Raw genomic sequence first — 22,195 nt, 5'->3', positions numbered from 1 at the left:
GTATTATTGCAGTCAAAATGTTTGGGTGCACCTAAATTATATGCTGGAGCAACTAGTTATAGTTACTCGTTACTGCTCTCAAAAAGTAACTAGTTACATTGCTAGTTACTGAATTACAAAAGTAACTAAACTGCACCAAAAAAGTTTGGAAACGTCATTCTGGTCGATTAGATCTTCCCTTTAATAATACCAATTGGTATTGTGTTTATATCATTTGTATCGTTGATTAGGCACCTTTACAACGAGGTACGGCTTGTAAGGATCGGGCATTCATGGAATGAGCAACACAGCTAAACGTGTGGGAACCCACCCCCAAAAAAAATTTGCCAAAATGAAAATCCCCCAATATACTTCTGGTGGTAATCGCTCTTGTTTTGAGCGACCTGCCAGCACACACCTGTTGAGGTGTGTGTGACTGGCGCACACACACCTGCTGAGAGGTGTGTGACTGGCACACACACAGTGGTGGAAAGTAACTAAGTACATGTACTTAAGTACTGTACTTAAGTACAATTTTGAGGTATTTGTACTTTACTTGAGTATTTCCAATTTCCAATACTTTTACTGCTACATTAACCACTTTAGCACGGTTTTATACATAGGCTATTTGAAAATAGCCGATCTACAAGCTCACAACGCGTCACGAAGCGACACGTTGTGAGCTTGTAGATCTGCTATTTTCAAACATTTTAGTACTTTTACTTTTGGTACTTTAAGTACATTTTGATGCCAATACTTTTGTACTTTTACTCAAGTAAATTTTGAATTCTGGACTTTTACTTGTAACAGAGTATTTTTATTTTGCAGTATTGGTACTTTTACTTAAGTAAAGAATTTGAGTACTTTTTCCACCACTGCACACACACCTGCTGAGAGGTGTGTGACTAGCACACACACCTGCTGAGAGGTGTGTGACTGGCACACACATCTGCTGAGAGGTGACTGGCACCTGAGCAGTGGTTCTGCGACTTTGACATCTGTCTTTGGTACCGTTGTGCAAATCTTGTCTGTAAATCTCTGGAAGAAAACCGATGGTTCCTCAGTGAAGCAAGGGTGAGGAACCGGTCTTCTTGGGTTGTTGTCTTCCTTTGACTTCACCAGTCTCACGGAACTCGGTCCTAAGTTTGTAAATGGTACCAGGGGCTGACACCAAATAATGCTGCCACTCTGCATAACAGAACGCCAGCTTCCACTTGCCCTGTTGCACGGGCCTGATCCTGAAGGGACGAACGTGGCATCTTTCCATGGGGGCAGCGTTGGTGCTTGGAGCAAACACAAACTCAACAACCGATGCTCAGGTGCCAGTCACCTCTCAGCAGGTGTGTGTGCCATGCTCAGGTGCCAGTCACCTCTCAGCAGGTGTGTGTGTGCCAGTCACACACCGCTCAGCAGTGTACTGGCAGGCCGCTCAAAACAAGAGCCACCAGAAGCATATTGGGGGATTTTCATTTTGGCAATTTGCTTTGGCGGTGCTACCCACACGTTGCTCATTCCACGAATGCCCGATCCTTACAAGCTGTACCTCGTTGTAAAGGTGACTAATCAACGATAAAGATTATATAAAACACAATACCAATTAGTATTATTAAAGGGGAGAAATAATTGACCAAAGTTAAATTCCCTAAGTCGTTTTGGGCAGTTTAGTTGCGTTACAATGGTTACTTTTTTTTTTTTTTAACTCACTATGATGAAAAATCGACACCAGAGGTTCTGAAGTATGTGCCCATAGACGAGGTGGTGTTGGATTTTATCAACCAAGCACACACGTCTGATGAGCTGCCTAAGCTGTGGCGCACAATGATCATCGCTCCAGTGCCAAAGTCAGGCGACCTCACCAAGAAGGACAACTATCGGGGGCATCAGCCTGAGCTCACAAGTCGACAAGACAGCTAACAGGATGATCCTGTACCATCTTAGACCCATCTTAGACCCTCTACTGAGAAACTCACAGAACGGCTTCCGCCCAGAGCGAACAACAGGTGGGCAGATACTGGCGCTGAGGAGGATACTGGAAGGAGTAAGGGAGCGGAACCTGTCAGCGGTGATCACCTTCATTGACACCATCCACAGGGGGAAACTCATGAACACTCTCCGGGCCTATGGAGTTCCTGAAAAGATGGTACAGATGATAGAGGGAAGCTACAGCCAGACTCAAGCCAAGGTTCGAACCCACAACGGTGACACCAAAGACTTTGAGATCCTAGCGGGCGGCCTACAGGGTGACACTCTGGCCCCCTTCCTGTTCACTATAGCGATGGGCAATGCCCTGAGACTCGCAATCCATGGTAGAGAGGAGGCACTGGTGTTCACTCTGGTCCCGAGGAAGGCGAGTACACCCCATCATGATTACTGACCTCGACTACGCAGATGACATTGCCCTAATCTCGGATACAGCAGGGAAAGGTGGAGTACTACTACTGGCAGTAGAAATGGAGTGCAAGGAGATCGGCCTCAAGCTCAATGCCAAGAAAACAAAAGTACTGACAGTTAACACGGAGGGAAAAAAACATCGCCACTGCGGAGGGGATGGTGCTCGAGGCAGTCCAGGAGACCTCAAATACCTCGGGGCCTGGACTGCTTCAACGGAACAAGACCTGAAGGTCCGGAGGGCACTTGCCTGGAATGCCTTGCACGGGATGAGAGTGTGGAAATCAGCAGTGGTGGAAAAAGTACTGAAATTCTTTACTTAAGTAAAAGTACCAATACTGCAAAATAAAAATACTCTGTTACAAGTAAAAGTCCAGAATTCAAAATTTACTTGAGTAAAAGTACAAAAGTATTGGCATCAAAATGTACTTAAAGTACCAAAAGTAAAAGTACTAAAATGTTTGAAAATAGCAGATCTACAAGCTCACAACGTGTCGCTTCGCGACGCGTTGTGAGCTTGTAGATCGGCTATTTTCAAATAGCCTATGTATAAAACCGTGCTAAAGTGGTTAATGTATGTTTCATAATATCATAATTTATATCTGAAAAGTAACTAGTAACTAATGTTCTCAAATAATTGTAGTGGAGTTAAAGTACAATATTTTCCTCCGAGATGTAGTGGCGTAGAAGTAAAAGTATTGGAAATTGGAAATACTCAAGTAAAGTACAAATACCTCAAAATTGTACTTAAGTACAGTACTTAAGTACATGTACTTAGTTACTTTCCACCACTGGAAATCAGACATGGGAGAAGGCCTCAAGAGGCGGCTGCTTGTAGCTACAGAGCAGTACTGCTGTATGGGGCTGAGACATGGACCATCGCAGCACAACAGGAAAGGGCCCTGGATGGAGTCTACACAAGAATGCTACGAATGGCACTAGGTGTCATGGACAGACCACATCAGAAATATGGACCTCCGGCACTTGGGGTGGCGCAGTGCCTGCCCACCACCACGGAGATTGTGGGTTCGAATCCACCGTGGCGCATGCGGCTTTGTCAGGCGTCTATGGGAACGCAATTGGCCCGTGTTCGGGGGACGGAAGCCGGGTGGGGAGGGTGATATTGGTCATTGCACGTACTCCTACGGGCTGGGGGCGGCATCTGTCAGCGGGGAGTGTTGGGGCGGGAGGAGTAGGACGAGGGCTCTACGTCCTCCTGGTGGGGGCTCCTCACTGGCAGGTGAGTCAGTAGGATTACGACAGCAGTGACACAGAAATGTGCGTGGGGAGGAATCAATTGACATAACGACTAAATTGGGTAGAAAAAGGGGTACAAAATAATTGGCTACTCTAAATTTTAAAAAAATAAGCTAAAATAAATGTGGACCTCTACAGGGACCTACCTTGGATCACAGACAAAGTCAGAGAGAGAAGGATGAGGCTCTGCGTCAGGCAATCGAAACTAGAGACAAGCAAACTGACACTATGGGAGCCAAGCCAGGGCAAAGCCAGGAAAGGCAAGATATGCACCACCTACATAGAAGTACTGCGACACGACAGCTTAGCTAACAACACTGCAGAGCTCAAGACCCTGATGTTAGATAGGAGAGTGTGGAGGGCAGCAATTCATGAGTCCCGAGTTGGTGTTGCCTAGACCGCACTCTCGCATCGTAGACATAGGAACAATGTCTTCAACTACAACATTGAAACCATGTCATTTTAGTTCCGTACGCGCCTCCATGTTGACCAACGTGCAGTGCATGTGCTTTCCTGATCATGAATGCGTGTCTATATTCAACATGGAGTGGCAGGCTAGCAAAAGACTGGTTTTAAAAAGGTTGTTTCAAATCATCGATTACTTTTTTCAAGACGGTTGGAACTACGGCCATCTGTAGCATAACGGGATTACCTTTCCTTGTTTGATACCATACAAAAAAGGTAAGAATTGATTTAGCCGATCATTCCCTCTGTATAACAACACTTTGTAAAATGGCTAGTCCCAGAAGTCGGATCATAATAAACGTTTAATCCTAAAGTTGTCGGCTCTTTTCACATTAACTAATGAGTGACACGGCCATTAAAATGGCAGTAACTATAATGCGTTACCGAACTGGGAAAAGGTTACTAGTTACGTTACTAGTTATCGTAAAAAGTAGTTACGTTAAAGTAACTTTGTAACGCGTCAGTTCCAACACTGTACATCACATGTGTTGTTTGTCTATCACGTGTTGTTTGTCTGATGAAGGTGGACAGACCAAAACATCTCTTGGATTTAGATTAGTACCAATAAAAGTGATTACCAAAGAGAGTGTCACCCCTCGCCTTCCCATCTAGTAATGTCAACGTTGATCCATCATCAGACTCCTCTGGTCTTTGAAGTAGCTCTTCCTGTTCCTCTTTTAGCTGTGGATGCTCCGTTTCCTCCTGGACCAGACTGGGGCCCTGCTCCTCCTCTTTACACACAAGGAGGTCTAGGCAAAAGATAAAATGAGAGAAAACCATCAAATGTATGAAAGACACTGACAATAACTTTTAAAATATCGGCTTTTGGTTGCTATGGTTCTATACAGAAGGCACAGAATAATCCCAATCATTTGTTTCAACGAAACTTGCTCACCCAGCACATACACTGGCTAGGGAACACCAAAGCACCCTTATCTTGCGTAAATGGGCAACCTGAGTATCTTCTCTCTAAGCACTCCCTTCTGGAGTGGTGTGTAGTATTAATATATAAATTATAGAGGTTACAGAAGGCTGTGTCATTTGACATACGGTGTATAGTGTCCCTTACGCTACATTATTTTATATTATTGAATTTACTATTCTTAACTGTGTGTTTTGATAATAAGTTATTATGGGTGCATTTAGTGTACATTCTGAGGTGGTTTAACAGTTTATACACACATAGGTGTGCGGGTAGCTCGTCGGTATAGCACTCGCCTAGACGCCTTTGGTCCACAAGGTTCTGGGATCGGTCCCGGGAACCGGCAACTAGGCATGGGATGATATACGATAATATATGATATCTTTTATCGCCAGTGTCGGGCAGTAACTCGTTACTTAGTTATATATGACTGTATGACTGTATATATTATTCCAATATGGAACAATAACACATTTAATAAAAATATGGTCATACAATATGTAATATAATATATCACTCTTGATACAAAGTAATAATATATTATTAAATTTTTTTTAAAGGAGTAATAAGTAACATATTACTTTCCTAATTAATATTGCCCAACACTGTTTATCGCGAATAAAAAACTTCCGCAGGGTATTGTAATTATCGCAAAAACAAAAAAAAGTTTGACCAAAAATGGATGTTGAGCTCTTTGTTTCTCCTCTCCTTATTGTCAGTGTTTTTTTTCTTTTTACAAGTGTTGTTTTACTTCTGTCTTGTGTGCGCGTCTTTGAGATGTAAAGTTAGTGAAACAGATGTTTGTTATATCTTTTGTCCTATCCTAGCACTAAACTATGGTTACTTCATACTGTAGGGCAGTAGCCTGGTTCCAGACGAATCTGCGTTTGCAAAATTGCATCGCACTTGTCGTGTGATATTGTCTGGCCACGCGAGGCTAGTAGGGCAGGGACCTGAAAACCCACCATCTTATGAAAGATTAAGACAGGATGTCCAAATATTGACTGTTAAAGCTACCGAGCCCAAAGGAGCCAAATCCACGCAAGAAAGCACCTTTGTGTGCACCCAGAGACTCACGGAAATTATTGTATTTACTCCACTGCGCCCTCTACAGATCTGGTCAATATAATTTACCATTGACCAGGTCTGTAGAGGGCGCAGTGGAGTAAATGAAATAATTTCCGTCTCGCGGACATATAACATTTTCTGCCCAAAAAGTGTATTTTACAGAGAAGGTGGGGTGCTGAGAGGCTTCCCACCTCCGAGAATAGACTTTCAACAACACAAAACAGCCTTTGTTTCGGTGAGTAGCGAAGTAGTTTTGTTTATTTGTACTACAGTTGGAGCCCTCGCAGGGCAGTGGAATTCCTTAACTATGAGCAGAGCCGAGCGCCTGGCAGGGTGTTAGAGAGAACTCACTGTCACTGTGGACTGTAGTTTAAAAAGAATACAGTTTAACAGACCTGCTCTGTGTAGTTTGATATGTGGCTGTAGCATCACGTCCAGCAGTTTGTCTTGTCTCTCCAGCAGAGTTTCTAGAGTCTCTATCTCTCTCTGGAAGAGGTTGCACATGAACTCTGCAGCCGCACTGAGGCGCTCCAACACAAACACTCTGACATGAAGCTTCAGCTGCTGTTTGTCCAGAACACACAACATCTCCTCTCCCACCGACATCATGTGTTCATTTATCGACCGCCGTACAGACTCCATTTGACACGTTTTACCTCCTTTATGAGACATTTTTTTTCACCGAGCCCTTTGTTCCTCTTTAACATGAAAACAACAGCATTTCTTTCCGGGCGGGTCAAAGTGTTTCGCACATGCGCGTTAAAAAAGGATCCAGACACTGTTGCCTTAATGCGCATTGCCACCTGGTGGAGGCCGTGTGTAACTGTCACTGAATAAAGATCAGACAGACAGACAAGTAACCAAGTACATTTACTTAAAGGGGTATTTCACTTTCAAAAAAACTTTTTGTCATTTTATCGTCTACTCAGGCCTTTGTGAGCCCCCCAGACAGTTTTTAAGTTGCTCGATTCAGTATTTAGATATTTGATATTAATTTTATAAGACACGCCCCCTTCCTATACAAACCCATTGTAACTTCAAACTCCATTTTAACCATGTTAGATTCATAAAAAACACCCAAATATTGTACTTTTACTCCACTACAATCATTAGAAAACTTGAGTTACTAGTTACTATTTAGTAGTTAGTATTATTTAGTAGTATTTGTATTAATAAACGAAACATACATTAACCACTTAAGCTCTATATTTCGTCTACTTGAAAATAGCCGATCTACAAGCTCACAACGTGTCGCGATGCGACGAATTGTGAGCTTATAGATCTGCTATTTTTTACAAGATTTGTATTCATTTTGAAAACTAGAAATGGGACATTCTGCATAATGAGTACTTTTACTTTTGGCACTTTAAGTACATATTGATGCCAATACCTTTGTACTTTTACTCAAAAATAGTACATTTAGAATTCCGGACTTTGACTTATAACTGAGTTCTACATTGCAGTATTGATACTTTTACTTAAGTAAATGTGAGTACTTTTCCCACCACTGGTGCTCAGAGTGTGTAATGGGCCAACACTGACACCGAGAGGTCTGTTTCACTCTTTGCCAGTGGAGGGTGACGCACAGACATTTATTTACTATAAAGAAAACATCACATGGATGCACCTGGGACGTATCATCAGTGTTGTAGCCTGGGGTCATAGGGTGTTTCGGGTCTCGCAACAACATACACCCTCGCCCAGGTGACCCAGCCGGGGTTGATCAAGCCCCAACTTACGTCCCAGTAGCTACCCACGGTCAGTCCTATAGGGAAAGGCAGGGCACACTCAGTCCGCTTCTCCGGAACTACTCTGACTGAACACGGGGAGGCTCTGGCACGTGGAGGGACTAGGCTCTGTGGGTGGCCTCCTGGCCGGGCTCCTCCTTCGTCTCACCAGGTCCATGACCCAAGCGCTGTGCCAGATCCGCTGCACCAGATCCGCTGCACCGCCCCGATCCAAACAAATATATATATTACGCACCATATTCATGAAATAAGTGTTTGAGGGAACTCTAGTGGTAAACCCAATATGTGGTGGCAGGGCTCATGAATACACTCTATATCAGTGGTTGTCAAACTTTTCAGTCCGTGACCCCCCAAAATAATCATATTTGAACTGGGGACCCCTCACCCTGACATAGACTTGGAATCGTAGGAGTCAAGGCATTACATTTAGTTTGACTCGGTTCCACAGATACATATTGTGAAAATCGCCAAACTACAAGCTCACAATGCCTCGCGTTGCGAGAATTTAGATCGGCTATTTTCACAATTGTTGCGTCTTTCTCAAGTAATATTTGACCATTTTCTATAGTATTGTTTGTTGATTACTTTTGATGCAGTAATGGTCTTAATATTTCTTTCTTTTTTTGTAATTTATTTTAGCGGTATTAAAAAGATCTTACAAGACCTTAAATTGCAATGTGCAGATACCCTGTATAGTATACACTTTATACTGTATGACTATGTTGGTTTGTTTACTGTTGAGTGTGAAACCAATGTTGCACATTAATCAAATCATCTCGTTTTCCCCTCGAAAACGAGATGCTACATCTCAAGGGGCTATTCCTAATAAATAATTTCAATAATAATCTGGGGACATCCCCCATGGGGTTCGCGACCCACATCTTGAAAACCACTGCTCTATGGTAGGTTCCCAACCCCTTTGTCTCATGTACCCCATGAGCTGTTTTGCAATGCCGATAGAACCCCCTCAATCGTGTGTTTTGATGATTCTCCTAAATTTGTTCTATTTCTATCCTAGTTTAAAAAAAAGGTGTGTGTGTGTGACTTGTCAAGGTCCAGTTGAACATTGCAGACAGGTGCTCTTTTATGGCAATTTTTAAGGAAGGGAGGGAGTCACAATTTTAAAAGGAGAATTTCGCCCTTGGCGTTTTCCTACCTTGATTTCATGTTGTTAAGTCATGATGAGAGTGGTCCCGGACCCCCAGTCCATAACGCTACAGATATATTGAAGAAAAAACGTATTTCGAGCGACGAAAATAAGCAGATTTAGCCTAGATCTAAAGACTGAGCTGCGGTTTGGGGGGTCCGCGAAATGGAGAACTTAGCTTGTTATGGACTGGGGGTCCGCGACCAATCTCATCATGACTTAACAACGTGAAATCAAGGTAGGAAAATGCCAAGGGCGAAATTCTCCTTTAATGGCTGGTGGTAGGGCATTCCACATTTTGGTGGCACACCTACTTCAAGGACAGGTGCATAGGAGCAGGCAGTCAATGCATGAAAAAAAGGAATCCCACACAGTGTCTTCCCTTACGGCGCACACTGTCTCCACACTGTAAGTGAAGACAGTATGAAAGATTCCCTTTTTTCCTTATTATTAATGAACATATCGATCTGACAATACACTGTGTTGTTTGATAATGCAATTGTCGGCTGCTTTCTTGACAATCAAAGTTTCCAAACCTATGGCTGGCAAATATTGTACTTTTACTCCAACATGTATTTGAAAACTTTAGTTACTAGTTACTTTGTAGATTTAGATTATTATTACAAAACACACATTAACCACTTCAGCCCTATATACATTTCGGCCATTTGAAAATAGCCGATCTACAAGCTCACTATGTCTTGCATCGTATTCTGCATAATGAGTACTTTCTACTTTTGGTACTTTATGTACATTTTGATACCAAAACGTTTGTACTTTTACGCAAGTAAATTTTGAATACCGGTCTTTTACTTGTAACAGAGTATTTCTGCATCGCAGTATTGATACTTTTACTTAAAACATAAAGATGGCCTGGCTTTGACAAGCACAATGTCAGAGTCACTGAGCAGAGGTGGATGGAATGGGTTATCACCAGTGGTGTAAAGTAACTAAGTACATTTACTCAAGTACTGCACACACAAGTACTGCACTCAAGTACTGCACTTCAATTCAATCAGAAGTACTGCACTTCAATTTTGAGGTACTTTTACTTTACTGGAGTATTTCCAGTTGTCTATACTTTTTCTTCTACTCCACTACATCTCAGTTGCAAATATTGTACTTTTACTCCACTACAATTATTTGAAAACTTTAGTTACTAGTTACTTTGCAGATATAAATTATTACATTATAAAACATACATTAACCACTTAAGTCCTATTTTATACACAGGCTATTTGAAAATAGCCGATCTACAAGCTCACAGTGCGTCACAGTGCGTCACATCGCGACACGTTGTGAGCTTGTAGATCTACTATTTTCAAACATTTTAGTATTTTTACTTTTGGTACTTTAAGTACATTTTGATACAAACACTTTTGTACTTTTACTCAAGTACATTTTAAATTCAACTTCATGGGGTGTGTAATTGATACCAAAAAAATGAGGTGAACTACTCTATTCAACTATTAAGTGGTTAATTCACAGTGTATTATAAAATAAGAGGACAGTACTCAAGTAAATGTACTTAGTTACTGTCCACCATTGATTATAAGAGCTTCATGAATGATATATATATTATACAATTCACATCAGTGTAATGCACTACATCACATTTAACCCATTAAGACCTGAGGCGATTCTTAAAAATGTTTTCTAAATCCTAACAGTTTTTTGAAAAAAATCCCAAAATTTGTTTTCAATATTTTTCAAAAATAGCAGATCCACAAGCTCGTAGCGCGGCACTCGGTGCTGCGCTACGAGCTTGTGGATCTGCTATTTTTGAATAGCCAAAGAAATCTAAAGTGTAAAAAAAAAAAGTAAAAAACAAACTGCACTACAGTGTTTTTGACACATAAATCATGTTTATGATTGACAGGTCATATTATTTGCTACAGCAGTCATCAAGCCTACATTCAACAGTTTGTGGAGTTACATATATATATATATATATATATATTAAAAAAATACACAGTTATGCACTGTGTTATTTAATTAGAAACATGTTGAGACAGTACTGTTTTTATACACATGTATAATGTTTATGATTGACAGGTCATATTTGCTACAGCAATCAGCAGTGTGTGGAGTTAAATGGTTTAATAAATCAAAATCAACACATGAAACTGGACTGATTATACAGTTAAGACTGAATAATAGGTGTGAATCGATGATCATGCATTTAGGAACCAAATTACAACACATACATGACATTTATATAGCCGTTTTCAAGATACCTTAAAGTAATACTAGGTAACTTTTTCAAGAAAACTAAAGTTAAATTGTATATCTTTTGTGAGTGGCAAATGTTTCACAACACCCACTCCATGAATTTCCCCCCCGAAAGCCTTTTCTATTATAATTTCTATTGAAAAGGTGGCTCGGTGAGCCTTTCCCGCGAAAATGACGTCATCCGGCTGGAAAACGGAAAAGGAAATGCACCGGTTTCCTGTTTGGCCAGAAACTACCGCACTAATAACAAAAATGAATCTCACGCTGTTTTTAAGAGATCGTAGGATTTGAAGATCGAAAAACAACAGAAAAAGAAAACACAGCTCACGGTAACTAAAGCTCCACTGGCTAAGAGAAACGATCCACAGATAGTATAAAACAATTAAAAGAACGCTTTTTGAAACGCTTCCGTCTTCCCGTGAAAACAAATGGAATTCTGGGTAACGCAGTAATAAACGAACGGCCTGCAGTGACGTTAATGACCAGCAGAGGCTGCTAAAAATCGTTATTTGTGGACCTGCATTGTATTACTTTAAGTCGCTTAAAACTGTGAGCATGATAACACAATCATGTTCCGGTTAACATTAGCGGTCCTGGGCGGGTAAAGGTTAATATTAGCATGATGGTTAAGATTAACGTGAGGGTTGCAGTTAGTATTAGGTTAAGCTTAAGGCTAATGTTCTGATCATTTCTAAAAGCAAGCGTAGCATCACGTGTGTCTGTAGAGTTACATCTCAACCACATCCCTTAATCCCTCCAAACAGTCTATATGGGATGCGGATTGGGACAGGCTCTGTCTGTTTCTCTTCGTCTGTCTCGTCTGTCTGTGTATTCTTATCTTTATTTTTGGTGTCTTTTTGTATCTCTTTGTCTTTGCTGACTGTCTTGTCTGTCTGTGTCTTTTGGTCTTCAAGGTACTTGTCATAAAGCCTTTGCTCCAGTGCACACACGTCCATATGCTCCATAAAAGCTTCTTTCGTTGGCTCGGCCTTATGCTCTGACAGATAGGCGTGAGAAACGCGGCCACTATTACCATCGCAACAGTAAGCGGTCCAGAAATAGCTGGGCACGTTCACTCTATTCACCCCGTTCACTTTCAGCCAGTCTTTCTCTGATGGAATTACCCCGGTCACTATGTAAGCTGGGCCTGTGCACTGTGTTTTTATCATGCCAAGCAGTGGCTTCTCAACCTGCTCCGCCCATTCAATATTATGTTCTTCAATCTGTGGTGCTACGTTTGTGAACGTGAAGGTGGCATCTCTTTCGTCTTTTGAGTTACCTCCGTAACAGCACGGGTACAGGTGGCCTCTGGTGTAAGGCGGTTTGTTGGTTTGTTTTTTATAGTCAACATTCAGAGCCTGATGTACACCTGATGTTTGACCTTTCATCATGTCGTCCTGCGCGGCAAAGGAGTCAAGCTGTAAAATTAAGCAATGCAGTTAATCAACCACTTATATACTTTCCTGCTTACATCATTAACTATATACTATTAAATGTATCATCGCTGTCGGGTGGAAACCTTTTATGTCCAAAACCGTTTAAGGAAATGCAAAAAAACAACCCGTGTTCCAATGGTTCCAATGTAGTTATTATTTAGTCACAAGCTCTTGTAAATACTTTCCATTGATTCAATATTTATGAACGTGCATCTCTATTTTGGGGATGTCATTATAATTAAAATTTTCAAAACTTTTAAAAAATAACGAAAATGCAACGGGTTGTGAACTTGTAAATTGCCTATTTTTTCTACCTTTGTATGACACTGTCATAATGTACTGTATAGGATGATTAATTTGCCAAAAAATTAAAAACATGGAGACAAAAGATCCCGATACGAGATAGTAAACTTTTGAAAACTGACACAATCCTCCCTCCAAAACTTCAGCCTTAAAAAAAACTAAAACATATAAAATAATAAATGTGTGTGTGTGTGTGTGTGTGTGTGTGTGTGTGTGTGTGTGTGTGTGTGTGTGTGTGTGTGTGTGTGTGCACATTTAGAACAGTTACTTTAAGAAGTGAGACTCACCTGAGGTTCAATCATGAATGTCTTTGGTCGTACGTACTTTTCAAGCTTAGGGATGTTGCAGTTGGGCTTAAGATCAGGTATTGTCTTAGGGTCAACAGTATAGGCAGAGTACACAGGAATCCTGTTTGTAGTGTCATAGAGAGTGGCAAATCTGTCCTCTCCCTTCCACGACTGACAGATGTGTACGTAGCGTTCGTTGTCTTCCTTCAGGATAGCAGGGGTGATGTGTTGTTTGTTCTGGTCAGCCGGTTTTGGGATGAAGAATTGAGGACAACCATGATTATTCTCAGTAAAGGACTTGACGAGCCGTCCCTCAGCCAGGCATGGAAGCAGCAGCAGCAGCAGCAGCACGGGCAGCAGAGCCAGGAGCTTCATGATGAGGATGAGGATGATGAAGAGATCTATCTGAGGACAGAGGAGACTGACTGAAGGAACTCACTGCAGGACCTTAAATACACACCCTGCACAGAGGAACGTGTGGTGTAATCTGAGACATCATATACAGACATTTGACATGGTAAACACTCCTCCTGGTTCATTTCTGACCACTCACAAACACGTTTTTTTAAGAACAATAGACTTTTTGGCCAGCCTTTCAACTGGCAACTTCTCTAGTAAGAAACATTGATGTGATAATTAACTCAGAGAGAACAATGCTCTCTTGATTAATGCGTCTACAGGAAGCCTTGATAAAAGGGTCTTCCAACACCCTCCCTTTACTGTTCTACTGTAAACACCCAACTTTGAATAACAGGTGAAGAAGACCCAGGATGCCCTGGCTAAACAATGGATCAAAAGGTTTTTTTTAAAGTGGCAAAGAATGAAAGGCTAGACCAGATCAACAGATGGGGGAGTGAACCTGAATGTTGCAAATTCGACTTCATAATCGTCTTTCATAAGTGGTCCAGGAACAGTATTTAAGTACAATTCTGAGGTACTTTACTGGAATATTTCCAGTTTTCAATACTTTTACTTCTACTCCACTACATATGAAAGGCAGATATTGTAATTCTACTCCTCTTTAAGTATTTGAAAACTTCAGTTACTTTGACGATTTTAATTATTGTTATTATCACTTCAGACCTATATTTATATACATTGGTAATTTGAAAATAGCCGACGCATTGCAAAGTGACACGTTGTGAGCTTGTAGATCTGTTATTTTCAAAGGATTTTTACACATGTTATACATTTGAAATGGGACCTTCTGCATAATAAGTACTTTTACTCTTTGTACTTTAAGTACATTTTGATGCCAATACTTTTGCACTTTTACTCAAGTACATTTTTAAAGGAGTAGTTCACCCAAAAAATTACTTATTTTCTATCAATTGCACACCCCATGAAGCCTTATATTCATGGTTTTCTTTTTGTTTTTGTCACATTCCTAAGCTAATAATTTGATTCCCGTCTCCTACCGGCTAATGCATCCAGTAGGAGACACAAAGTAGATTATTTCTGTCTCCCACTGGAAATACACCCGGTCATCAAATTATTGGCTTAGGAATGCCACAAAAACAAAAATAAATCCATGAATTCAAGGCTTCATGGGGTGTGCAATTGATAGAAAATAAGTCATGTTTTGGGTGAACTCCTCCTTTAATACCGAACCTGTACTTGTAACAGACTAGTTCTACCATAGGGTATTGATACTTACTTCCATCACTGGGAAACAGAGACAGAGAGTCAGGGTGTGACATGCATCAAAGGTCTGCAGGTCCCGGGATTTGAACCAGGGACCCACTCTCAGGCATCAGAGCCCATGAGAGACACACCTTAACATCTTTGCTATCGGCACGCCAAGCTTAACCCCTTACGCCATATTTCATGCATCGTCACATAGCGGTTTTAGTGCAAATATACTGTAGATTGTTTTAAAAAATGTTCACCTACAATGGCATGCCTACAATAGAGATACCAGGTTGAAAGTAGTTCAGTTAGAATATTATTATTCATTTTCAACAGCTTGACTAAAGTCAAAGCGTAGACAGTGACATAATATTACATGTACTGTAATAAATAATGACATGAGATCTACTTAAAGAGGCACTATATAGGTCTCCTTTTTTTAATGAATAAAATGTAATTTTGTCCGATGTGTATGGTTGAGTATGCTGCTCTTATTGAGACATTTAGATCGTGTCAACGGTCATGTCTCACCTAGACATCAGACAGATCTGACATGAATTTTGACCAGATGTGTTAGTATAGGAAATCAAGGGTTGTTTGTGTGGAGACCAAGCAGGTGGAATGCGCAAACCTGAGTTTATCAGCGGCCAGAAATACCTGATGAATGTCAGTTGGAAACATTGTATTTGCAATAAAATACTTTTTTTGCTTTAAGTGTGCGCGATCACCATGCTTTCCTGCAGTGACGGCTCCAGAGAATTCTGGCAGGGGGGGCTATGTGGGGGCTGACTTTTTTCCAGCGGGGGCTTGACGCGCGTGCGCGTTTTTTTTTTAGGTTTTGGCCCGGTTTCGGGTCCAAAAATGTGCGGGTTCGGGCGGGTTTTGGTACTTTATCTCGGTTTTAGGGTTAGGGTTAGGGTTAGGTTAGGGTTACATTATTTAATTCACATTTTTGCCTGATTTTACCGATTTATTATCAAAAAAGATTTTCCATAAATAATTTTTCTTAAAAATTGGGTTTGTGGCAGGGGGTGCTTAGGGGGGGCTAGGCTTTCGCCAGGGGGTGCTTGTGCCCCCCCAAGACCCCCCCTGGCGCCGTCCCTGCTTTCCTGTCTCATGCACTGGCTGCCTGCTCCTACGCACCTGTCCCAGTAGGTGTGCAAAGGGACCTTTTTTTTTATTACTACATTTCAAGTCATACAATTTGATTATTGGCTGATGATGAAACCATAACTGGCACAAGGACTGTTCACAATAACACACAGTATCAGAGCGGGTATACATCATGCATCCTGTGCACGTTACAAAGCATCACACAATCCGACCGACACATTCCCTGTGGGTGCTCGGCTTTCTCCTTGGGTGCTTGTGCTCCCCGGCACCAACAGGATTGGCGCCAATGTCTGCAGGTCTCTGCACAAACATACACTGAACAGAGAGAATGTTCTGTTTTCTATGTCAACTGTATGCATGCATAGAATATATATATATATATATATTTTACATTAACCACTTAACCAATTAACCACTAGCATCCCTATTCTGAGGAGAACTTTAGCCAAAAATTGCAGATCTACAAGCTCACAGCGCCTCACTTTTGCGAGGCATTGTAGATCGGCTATTTTTGGCAAAGAGGTTTGGTATTAGAGGGAAAAAAGAGCAGACTAAGTAAAAAGTTAACTCAAGTTTACTAAGTATTGAGAGGGAGACAGTGTAGGAGAGACGGACGGACGGACGGACGGACGGACGGACGGACGGACGGACGGACGGACAGGGAAAAGAAACATTTTAATAAGCCTATCTGAATCTTAAGCTCATTATGACATTTCCAAGAACTTTAATCTTGAAATTCTTGGAAATGTGACTAAATGTGCTGGTATTCATCCACGCGGCTCACCCATCTGACCACTTAACATGGAACATCCGGAATATGTTGTTAACCACTTGTCTAAATATTCACACAATTGAAATAAAGGCCTTGATTTCCAAAGCCTCAATTCTACAGATCTGCATGGAGCAAAGGCAGATCTACGGCTCAGATAGTTTCAAGAGCCTTTACAGATCTGATGTTATATCATAGCCAACCTGGAAGGCCATTGTGGTACGGGAGAGAGTATGTTTCCTGGTCTAAAGTGCCATTCACACTGAACAGCACTATAACTATAAGGATAACTATAATGATATATATCCATATACCATAGTATAATTTTTTTATAGTCTGTGTGAACTCTGCCATCCACTTGACGATTTTTAAAACTATAATTATATAGTTATAGTGCTCAGTGTACTGTTAATGGCCTTAGGCGGCATAAAATAGACTAAATATACAGTCTATTAGAGAGACACATTTAATAGCAAAGTCTCTATTGCATATTAAAAGATTTTTAAACAATCTAAATGCACATTTTTCATGTTTGCGCCGGTTCTGCACTTTCGGTTCGCGAGAGTCACCACCACATTGTGAAATTGCACTAAACTAATGTTGGGAGAGATTTGTCTCAAAATGATTTGTGAATCCAATACCATGATGCACAAATGTGTTTCCATGATTTACAAATGTGTTTCCATGATTTACAAATGTGTTTCCATGATTTACAAATATGTTTTGCATTCTGCAAACACAAATTATGTATTTGTGACTTTTGTAAAAAATGTAATTTTTACAAAAAATTATACTTATCATAAAATATCATTAGTAAATAATCAATTCTGCGTGTGAATTGTTCAATCTGCATTTGTGAATACACCAACACACGCATTCAGTTTTGAGACAAGCTTCACACTCTTTTGGTGAGATTCACTCACAAATACCTGCAGATCCACACGTGTGCTTGGACTGATTTTACAGTGTTACATTACACTAGAAAATAGATCATTTTTGTTCACGCAAGAGACTTGAATAATATTACCCCCTCCCACCCTCCAAAATAAAGCTGTAATCCTGTGTTTTATGTCCTCTCCTGATGTAGAGACAACTTAAACCATATTCTTAGTTGACCGTATTCCCCAGGGCTCTATAATTGTCCTTCTACTGTTTTCTCTGTACGAAAATGGCCGATCTACAAGCTCACAACATGCATAATAACGTTACTTGTCTGACACGTCGTGAGCTTGTAGATCAGATGTTCACCATTAGCCCCTGAATAGGAATGCGTGGTTAATTACAAGTGTAAGACCCGGGATTTGAACCTGGGTCTTCCGCATGGGAGCCAAGAGGGAATCCTCACTTGGCAGGGGAGATATTGGGCGAACGTACTGTGTAGGAGCTTCAGGAAAGGCTACTTGTCAACCTGTTAGGTGTCCTATACCTAACACCAGGTAAAAGGCACTAGTATAAAGCCCCTAAGGGCCTCCGGTCAACCATATAGAGTTTAAGTGGTTAAATGTAGTTCACTTTATATATAGAATATCCGTTCCCATTATGTGTCGAAAGACATGGCTTTCAGATCAGTCTTTCAACACGGCTTCCCTTACCCTTGCTTACCTTGGACCCCTTATGGCAAACCAAAATCCCAGCCCAGGGCAGGTGATAATGGTCTCCAAGTCTGCCTATCAGGCCTATTAAACGATGGTCAAAGAAGAGAAGAATTAATAGGAAAGAGTATAGCACAGCAGGGCTCATAAACCTTGCTTATAGGCTTACAACAATGAAGAATGAATCAAATCACTTTACTGCATAATGCTGTGTGTGTAAAGCCTCATGTTCAACCCAGATTTTGCACAACAAAGGGAATGAACTCGTTCTCATGCTATACAACAAACATGTGGAATGCCCTACCACAAGGAGTAAAGGAGTGTAAAACTTTCAATACTGCCCTAAAGAAACACCTTCCAGGAGGCTGCAATTCCAAACTGGCCCCTGTCAAAGTCTTAACCTAAAGGGTTATTATTGTGAATTATTGTTGATTTAATAATTTTTGTATCCTGTTTATTCTTTGAGGCTATGAGTCAGTCCTTCCTTAATATTACTTTGTTGATACTGAATAAATAATCAAGAATGTGATAATATTATGTTGGTTTATTTTATTGTTTTATTATGACCATACTGTATTATGTCTAATCATGTGTTTGAATTGTACTCAGCTTGAGAGATGTAATGTATGGGGCTGTTTGTGCAGCCGTGACAGTGGAGCAAGGAGGAAAACAGAAGTTGGTTGAATGATGCAATCTAGCAGGAAAGTACATAGCAGGTGTATCCTGTACTTTGGGCTGGTGAAAGCAGATTACCAACACACACACACACACACACACACACACACACACACACACACACACACACACACACACACACACACACACACACACACACACACACACACACACACACACACACACACACACACACGCTCACATAGATTGCTTAGGGTGTGGGGGCACGACGCTGCTGCAATACACACAGGCACACGCACACAGCCCCGACTTAACGGAAGGGCTTTCGGTGCTGAAGCACAGGACACCAACCTTGGGGGGGGCACCGAATGGCGTGGAGAAAGTGAAAGAAGACGAAAAGCGCCGAAATTTAGAAGCAGTGGCTGCTGAAGGAGTGCTAAAACATTGAAACGCGCCAGTGAAGCATAATTCTTCTTTCCACGCTGCATCCGTGTGGGGGGGCGTGTCTGATAAAATGAATATCAAATATCTAAATACTGAATCAAGCAACTTAAAAACGGTCTGGGGGGCTCACAAAAGCCGATAAAGACGATAAAATGACCCAAAGTTTTTTTGAACGTGAAATATCCCTTTAATTACAGCGGCCCTCATATTTGTAAATAAAGAAATAATAATAATAACTAGTGAAAGCTCATCTGTCAATCAAATAAATACAAATAAATACAATAAAATAAATACAAATTAAAGGGCCCCAGCATGATAATCTATAGGGCAAGACCCCTACGGTCTTTTTTACAAACCAGTATTGTACTGCACATATGGCTTATGAAACGATCTCATATTTTGATACTACTTGCCTTTTTGTTTACGTTATGGGAGGAAACTGATTACAAAAAGATAGAATAAGAGAGAAGTGAGCAGTTACAGAAGTGGTCAATTTCATCATCAACTTTATGTTGAAATGTGTGGACCAGCAGATCATATCTCTGTGTGTGTGTGTGTGTGTGTGTGTGTGTGTGTGTGTGTGTGTGTGTGTGTGTGTGTGTGTGTGTGTGTGTGTGTGTGTGTGTGTGTGTGTGTGTGTGTGTGTGTGTGTGTGTGTGTGTGTGTCTGTATGTGTGTGTGCTTATTTATCTTACTTTCTGCATATTCATATTTATTTTACTCTCTGCATATTATTTATTTTACACTCATCTTATTGATCATTATACTGTTTAGTATTGACTCATGTGTGCCATTTGACGCTCTCACTAGACTGCCTCTCTACCCACTAAGCTACGGCCGCCCCAAAGGACAATTTGTAGTACTTCCAGCAACTACAGGCTTCTAATCTATAAACTGTAAACATAGCAACATCATTTGGTGCAACTGTGTGTGCATGTCTGTGTGTATACGGGACACAGGGAAACTGTCAGAACCTTCCCTAAAACATACAGGACAACGCTCCATACGTCCCAGACTTCCAAACTGTGGAACAAACTCCCCTTTGCAGTCAGAATTACAGACTCACTCCCAATTTTCCACCGTAATCTGAAGACACCTCAGACTCCACTTTAGCCTGTAGCACCTGACCTAGCCTCGATGACCATGCAGTCTTATGCAAAGGTTAAAATGTAATCTCCTATAGTTTGTATAGTTTCAATGTACATAATCATTTATTATTTTATATTGTACTGTTTAGACTGATGCTAGGTTCTTGGTTGACCTATGATCCTATTACTGAGGCACTACACTGTCTCTATGCATTTGATGTACGTGTTTACCTTGTTTATTGTGAATCGCTCTGGATTAAGAGCATCTGCTAAATGCCTAAATTGTAAATTGTAGGTCTGTTTTGCAATTGCAAACCATACAGTATGGTACTGCACAGGCTTATGAAACTTTATGGGAGAAAACTGAAGACAAAAGGAGAAAAAAAAGAGAAGTATGACTAAGTTACAGAAGTGGTACATTTCATCACCAACTTCATGTCATGGGTGGACTGGAAACAAAAGTCAGCCTGGGAATATTAATTACAGCGGCCCTCATATTTGTAATTAAAGAAATAATAATAATGATAAGTAGTGAAATCTGTCAATCAAATAAATACAACTAAATACAATAAAAGAAATACACATTAAAGAGCCCCAGCATGATAATCTATAGGGCAAGACCCCTACGGTCTTTTTAACAAACCAGTATTGTACTGCACATGGGTTATGAAACTATCTCATTTTTTGACACTAGGCCTACTTGCCTTTTTTTTTACCTTATGGGAGGAAACTGATAAGAAAAAGAGAGAAGTGAGCAGTTACAGAAGTGGTCAATTTCATCATCAACTTTATGTTGAAATGTGTGGACCAGTAGATCATATCTCACACTAGATATACTGTAAATGGTGCTAAACAGCAGTAAAAGTGGTTCTCTGGCTGTGTGTGTGCGTGTGCGTGGGCGTGGGCGTGGGCGTGGGTGTGGGTGTGCGTGTGTGTCTGTGTCTGTGTCTGTGTCTGTGTCTGTGTCTGTGTCTGTGTGTGTGTGTGTGTGTGTGTGTGTGTGTGTGTGTGTGTGTGTGTTTGTGTGTGTGTGTGTGTGTGTGTGTGTGTGTTTGTCCCGTAACCTGGGGGAGTGGGGGTTACGGGACGACAGAATAATGGCTGTCTGAATAATGACATGGCACCGTCAGCACTCGCTATGCAACACTTCTAATAACACACAGCAGCAGAAGGAAATGGACACATGTATCAGACATGTGGGTGTGAACTGTGGTTTACAATATAGGACATTATTCGAGTCATGCTCAAATGTGTGGACTTGGTACTGCTGTCTGTTCTGCTGACAGGCTTTTTAATGGATTAAACTGTAAAAATGCTTAGGGCCTATCAATAAATCATTATCATTCATTTTTGTAACGTCTATATAAAGTATGTACTGGACTGGGTCATATTGTTTAACTTCTATTGTTTCTATTGTTTTTCTATTGTCTTCTATTGTTTTAACTTTTCAAAATGTTGTACTTTTTGTGACATGACATTGCTACACCGTCTTTTAATCCTATCCTATCCTATGATATATTAAGGATTCAATCAGTCAGTCTGTCTGTTCTGCATGTTTCTCCTCAGTGGGTTGAGCAATTGATCTGAACTTGCAAACAGGCATTGACCATTAGCATATGCAGACAGCGACGCGGCCCGTTTTTCACTTCCCCCAAACTTAAGCTGTTTATTAACGCTTTTGTGTAAACACCG

General features: G+C 40.9%; 1 protein-coding gene across 1 annotated transcript; it reads right to left on the bottom strand.

The window, feature by feature from the left end:
- Positions 1-4,644: 4,644 nt before the first annotated feature.
- LOC308075818 (uncharacterized protein) lies at positions 4,645-6,747 on the bottom strand (the record flags this gene model as incomplete). Its single annotated transcript, XM_080415790.1, has 2 exons — positions 6,475-6,747; positions 4,645-4,838 (listed from the first exon to the last, which is right to left on the bottom strand). The coding sequence occupies exons 1-2, from the start codon at positions 6,719-6,721 to the stop codon at positions 4,645-4,647; spliced, it is 441 nt and encodes a 146-aa protein (XP_080271916.1). The 5' UTR covers positions 6,722-6,747.
- Positions 6,748-22,195: the final 15,448 nt, after the last annotated feature.

The sequence above is a fragment of the Gymnoscopelus braueri genome (genome assembly GCF_963280865.1).
Source record: "Gymnoscopelus braueri genome assembly, chromosome: 2".
In the NCBI taxonomy this organism is placed as follows: domain Eukaryota; kingdom Metazoa; phylum Chordata; class Actinopteri; order Myctophiformes; family Myctophidae; genus Gymnoscopelus; species Gymnoscopelus braueri.
This window is presented reverse-complemented; position numbering and strand designations above follow the sequence as displayed.